This window comes from Bremia lactucae, linkage group LG19 (genome assembly GCF_004359215.1).
Source record: "Bremia lactucae strain SF5 linkage group LG19, whole genome shotgun sequence".
NCBI classification, from domain to species: domain Eukaryota; phylum Oomycota; class Peronosporomycetes; order Peronosporales; family Peronosporaceae; genus Bremia; species Bremia lactucae.
The window spans coordinates 17340-23462 of NC_090628.1; the positions used below are offsets into that span (position 1 = coordinate 17340).

The 6123-nt window shown below is 47.0% G+C and overlaps 1 protein-coding gene across 1 annotated transcript; it reads right to left on the reverse strand.

Moving 5' to 3' along the window:
- Nucleotides 1-4772: 4772 nt before the first annotated feature.
- CCR75_002635 (uncharacterized protein) lies at nt 4773-6110 on the reverse strand (the record flags this gene model as incomplete). Its single annotated transcript, XM_067960732.1, has 1 exon — nt 4773-6110. One exon carries the CDS (start codon nt 6108-6110, stop codon nt 4773-4775), a length of 1338 nt encoding a protein of 445 aa, XP_067815502.1.
- Between the last annotated feature and the right edge of the window lie 13 nt (nt 6111-6123).

Below are 6123 nucleotides of genomic sequence, written 5' to 3' on the forward strand. Positions count from 1 at the left end.
GACTATTTCGTGGATCTTTCCTTCCTTTAATTCGGCAAGGAACAGATCCCACGACATCTCCGGGAGATTTACTATCTCCTCGGCAGATTTAAAGACTTGCCGGAGCACCTCAACTGAGGATGCCTCCGCAATTTCGTCTTTGACGGCCTCGAACACCTCGTTCGAAGGCCCGTCCTCTTCATTAGAGACTGATCCAAAGGTCACTCGTTTAGACGTGCCTTTGATCGTCCTAATCTGTCGGGTACTCGTTCTTCGAGTCACCACGACCTTTTTCTGGGAAGCGGGTGCCGTTGCACTCCTGGCTAACGCACCCCTTCCAACCGCACCAGGCTCTTGGCACTGTGCCGGTTTATGCGACGCATGACTTCTTGTCAGCTCGCCGTCTACTGCCACAGGCTCTCGGCTCTGTGCAGGACATTCGGACGCATGACTACTTGTCATCGTCCTATTCACTACCTCAGTCTCCACGAGCTGGGTAGGAATTGGTGACGTTTGACATCCCGTCAACGCACCCTCAACTGTGTTCGACACGACATCAGTTGCATAGGCCTCTCGCAGGAGCACATCCTTTCCGGTGTTCTGCGTAGAGTTCGCAACTGTGCGTGTACGCCAGTCTATCCATGGTTGGTACTTTGCCAACCATGGCATGCCTAGGATGAGGTCATACGGACTCTCCATTCCTAGCACTGTGAACTTCTCTTTACAAGAGAAGTCACTAAAGCTGAAAAGAGTTCTACCTGAACTCCGTCAGACTTAACGAGCGCGCCGTTCGCTAAACGAACGGTCGCCTCTTCTCGCTTGCCATCCTGGCAAAGCGACTCAAACATCGCCGGTCTCTTTCTTAGAGCCGCGAGTTTACAAAATTTTGTGATGCACCCGAATCCACTAGGAGGGTCATCACCTGGTCATAGCCTCTTACATGAGCGCTATAGACCAGCAGGGTTGAGGTCCGAAATTTCGAGACCTCAGGGACCATGCTACCCATTTGTTCCACAACTCTGAACTTTAGGGGTAGCCACAGAGTCCGCATCAGTAGCGCATCCCGCCCCTACTGCGCTCCTGCATTTTAACCGACCCCTCAGTGGTCGATGCAGAACTCATGCGTCTCGCACGCTGGTTCTTGCCATCGCCCTTTGGGAATGGAGTCCTCCTGCTGAGCATATTTGCCCCAGCAGCGACCCTGACATAGCAGCAAGTAATCACATGGCCACGCTTGCCGCATTTATAGCAGACAACGTCTGCATTGCCCAACTTTATGGGAGTAGCATCCGACCTCTCGGCCGACGGCTTATACCAAGCTGTTGCCGAGGCACTGTCGTAGAATTTCTCCTCAACCAAGGCAATTTGGATTGCCTCTTCCATCGTCGAAGACACCTTTCTGGAAAGAGCCTGTCGCGATGGGCCATGCCGTAGTCCGTTTATAAACGTGGGCACCTTAATGTGTTCCGGAATCGGACCTACGGTTATGGACGCCGACAGCGAGCGCATCTCTTGCACATAATTTTGCAGAGATCGTTTCGCCAGTCGCGCCCCAAAGAAGCGCGCCTGAAGCAACACCTCGTTGTTCGGCGGCTGGTACATGGAGCAAATCTTTTCTTGAAAAATTGCCCATGTGGGTAACGCCATTCAGTCTGCCATAAGCGCCGAGTAAGCCCACTCTGAGGCCTTACCGCGCAGATGCGACATGGCGTACGACACCATTCGGCTGTCGTCCTCGATGAGCTGGGCGACACCGCATTGCTCCACGGCTAAAAGCCAGTGGACAATCGTGTGCGCCGCAGAGCCATCGAACTTAAACGGGTCCATCCGAATGGGCCTCGGCTGATGCGGCCGGGCAAAGAGCATCTCAACAGTCCTGTTGAGAGCCTCGCTCCGAGCCTGCTCATGCCTCAGCTCATCCTGAGTCTGAGCGACGTACTCCGCCGCAGCTAGGCCCTCTGCCTCGGACGCGGCCCTTCGCTGTCCGAGCGCGAATGCCTCAAACTGCTCCAACTGAGCAACATGTTGCTCAGGGAGACTACCCAGGAGCCTTACCAGGGCTTGTTCACCAAGTCCCTGCGCCATAAGCCCTGCCACCTCCCGATGATATTCGGAGAGGTGGGGAAAATGAGCCCAATCAAAATTGAGGCTCATCCTCACGTACACACGTAGAGATGCGGGTCATGGGAAGGATTTCAAGTGCTACCAATTGTAGGCGGGCACGTTGTAATGCGGCCACCCTTTAATTAGACACACACGCTAGCACAGCGAGGAAGCGGTTAGACGGTCTTTTCTTGCGTGTAGTGAGGTAGTTGTGGTAGGCGCCTTAGCAGCCTCACCAAACACGCTAAATACTCTAGTAAGATGTCGTCACGGGAGTGGTAATCCGGCTCCTCGTCCGCACTTATCAAGTAGTACGTAGTTTTCAGACTGATTTATATTTAATCGTATTATATATATACCTATACCTATTTTTACCTATTAAAATGTCATATCTATAGATAACACTTAATATGTATTGCGAGCGTATCTTTCTAGATACCTCGCGTAACAATTGACGCTAGGCGTCATTCCTCTTAATGTGAATGCACCCATGTACATTACATACACAAGGGTTGGTCACAAATGTGCACCACACCCGAGTGCTGGGTCGATTTACTATAATTTAGTAATTGACCATCCCCTTAAGTACGCCAAGTGTACTAAACGGGGACTGTGTAACATTAGGGCAACTTTGGCCCGTTACAGCTATCCTATTGATCCAAACACTCTTAAGTGATTCAGCCGAGGCTTCGCCTAAAATTTAATTTCGAATCGAGTCGGCAGGGCGCGTGCTATTTGTTGTCTGACCGACTAAGCACACTGCCGTGCTGATCGCTTAGGCCCACCAGAAAGCCGACGAAAATTTGTACAAAATCTTGTACTGGTATATTTTTTATCTATTAATAATTTTGGTATATTTTTATTTATGAATTATTTTGGTACATTTTATATATTCCTAATTAATAAAGATAATACTTTTGTACCTTTTTATTTCTTCTTATGGAAAATAAAATATTGAAAACTCCTCTTGTAGAATAAAATATTTATTATTCCTCTTGTAGAAAATAATATTTATGGAACGGCACACCCCATTACAAGAGCTCTGACTCTACAACAATTACTTGACTTAACAAGCTGCTGCTACGTAATTCAATACAATTTCATGGGCTTTTATGGAGATGGGCTTTATAGCATGTGTTTTCGACCTGGGCGTCTGGGTTCGCAAGACGACAACTTTTCGTGGGTCTACGTGCTTTTGTATGTTGACGACATACTCATAGGAGGTGTTTTGAACGACTCAATTAGAAAAATTGTAGACGATTTATCAAGCATTTTTTAGCTGAAAAGCTAGGAATAGTGCGGTTTTTCTCGGCATCGAAGTCGAGCTCAAACAAGCTCAAGATCACAGTCAAAGTGCCTGTATTGCCAGAATGGTTAAAAGTTTTAACAATGTTGCTGCTAAACCGGCATACAATCCATGTGTGAAAGGCCAAACCATGGTAAAGTGTGAAGAGAAGGACTATCAATGGAGAATCGAATGAGAATCGCCCATATCGATCTCTGATGGGGTCACTTTTATATGTGGCAACAGGAGCAAGACCTGATATCGCGTTCGCAGTATGTAAATGAAGTCCACATCTGGAGAACCCAAGTGAAGAACTGTGGAACGCGGCTGTTCGTGTGCTACAATACCTGAAGTCGACTTGAACAAGTGAAATTTGCTATCTGAGCAAGTCTGGCAAGCTTAAGCTGACTGCATTCAGTGATACTGACTGAAGGAGTAACAAGGGATAATCGGCGTTCGACACCAGGAGTGATGGCGATGATTAAGAACTCTCCGGTTGTTTCTAAATTAAGAATGCAAAAACAGTATATCTCTCAGCCTGCTGAAGCTGAATATGTGGCACTATCATTGTGCAAGCAAGAAATACTGTGGACAAAAGAGCCCATTGCGGGAGATGAAGATAAGATTGGCAATCCAGTCATTGTGTACGAAGGCAATCAGAGTGCTATCATGCGGATGAAGGTTAATAAAGTCGTGCCAATCACGTTGATGTACGCTGTCACTTTGAATGTGATCATATCAAGAACAAGGTTTATTGGAGTATATTGATACTAAGCTACTTCTTTCTGATTTCTTACTGACCGAGATATTTGACGAAGAAGATTCAGTTACTTGTGGCCAAGTCAAACATTGGAAACCTCCCGTCGAGGAGAAGTGTTGACGATGGAAACAGATAGCTGGTACATGTGGTACATGTTTAAATTTCTAAAAGACAGATTACTCTTCCATTAATTACCTTCCCCTCTTGTGTATCATCGATTCTACACATCTGACGCGCTATTTGCGCAAATTTAGCGTGTACTCAGACACGAATATCAGCCTGAGCAGGAAAATTAAACAACTTGGCACTTGATTTACTGTATAAATTGTTTAATTCTCGGGGCGCTCTGACAGCAAGCATCTATTAATATTTTTTGGTATTGTAAATAAAAGAGTATTTTTAGAGGAGCTACAAGACTTCGTTTGCTCTATAGCGCCACGTTTTGAGAATTCAATGTACAGCAACTACAACAAATCATCGTCGCTGGCGTATGCTGATTGCAATTTATCGAACGGCAACTGAGCGGATGCGATACTTACAAGCATGCTTCACAAGCATGGTGCTGTCCTCATCAAACAACTATCATTTCTTCAAAGACAATTTGATCACCTGTGGTAGAATCCTCACTTCATTTGAAACACAAATTTAAGCTGTATCTTTCAAACTAGGTACGGCTGGCAAAGACGTTACAGGGGGCGTGGCCGAGTCCAAGTCCATGCTACAGATACTGCTACCGCGTGCACTGGGAAATGACAAATCGACAGGCAATTCTCCTTCAAATTTTTGTTCGCCAATATCGTGGCTTTGGCCAATATCTCTGTAATTCGACTGCCGTAAGTGTGCATCCGGAAATGTCAAATCACAGCCCAAATCATCAAAGCTCTTTTCATCTAAGCCCTTGTCATCTTTGCCCTCCAACAGTCCTTGTCCGTGGTCATTGAAATCTCGCGATACTTCACCTTTGACGCGCATAGCCGGTTGCTCATTTAAATGAATCTGATAATCTATCAGATTTCCCGCTTTCGAATGCTGTAGATGCTGTTCGTAAACATTCAAATCTTCCTCATCTCCTTTGTGCATGTGCTTCATTCCTTGTGCATTACTAGCAAAAGCAGTTTCCTGCTGTGAGTCCGTCAACACTTTACTAGGCAATGGACTTTCACGCGAACTTCGCCGCGCCTTCCGTCCAGAAGAAAAGAAGGAAGGAAGCGCCAGAGTCGCCGAGAAATCCTGCACCTTTGTTTCCTCAGTCGAACAACCATCAATCTGCTCATGAGGCGAAGATACGAGCATGGCATTGGCTCGACGCTCCTCTTCATCGTCAGACGCACCCATAGATGTATCCGAGTCGTCGTCAGTGTCGCGTATACGCACTGCATTCATCCTGTTTTTAATCGAAACAACGGCAGGTGGCATATTAAACAGCTCCTGTTCAACACTGCGTCCATTCTCTTGATTCAACCTTTCCACAATTGGTGGGATCCTCACAAAAGGCCCAAGGTCGTCATCATATGTGTCAATGTCAATAGAAGCCACCGACGAGCTTGTCGATTCCCGATACTGATCGGGCAGTGGGTAATATTTACGCTCAGACCCGCCATCTTTGGAAGCGGTTGGAAGCATACCATCCATGCTCATACTATCAAAACCAATTCGGATCCTGGACGCTGCCGATGTCAACGCACTCATGTCCAACGGCGGCGGTCCGTTGGGGTCGTCTAGTGTTTGTCCAAAGTCAGAAGGCATCCCCGAATGGTCGTCCATAGTGGCACTAAAGGCACTAAAATCGCTTGATGGACCCTGGTACATTAAAGAAGGCATGTCAAAGTCCAGTTTGTCGCGACTTGCTTGCTCCAACGCCGACATGTACGCATCGGGCATGCGTTGATCATTCGTCGACGAGGACATGAGATTATCTTGACGCTGCAATTGCTCCAGTCGTTCGCGACTACTCAACATCTGCAGTCGACTAAAGTTGCTCATGTCACGACTTTGT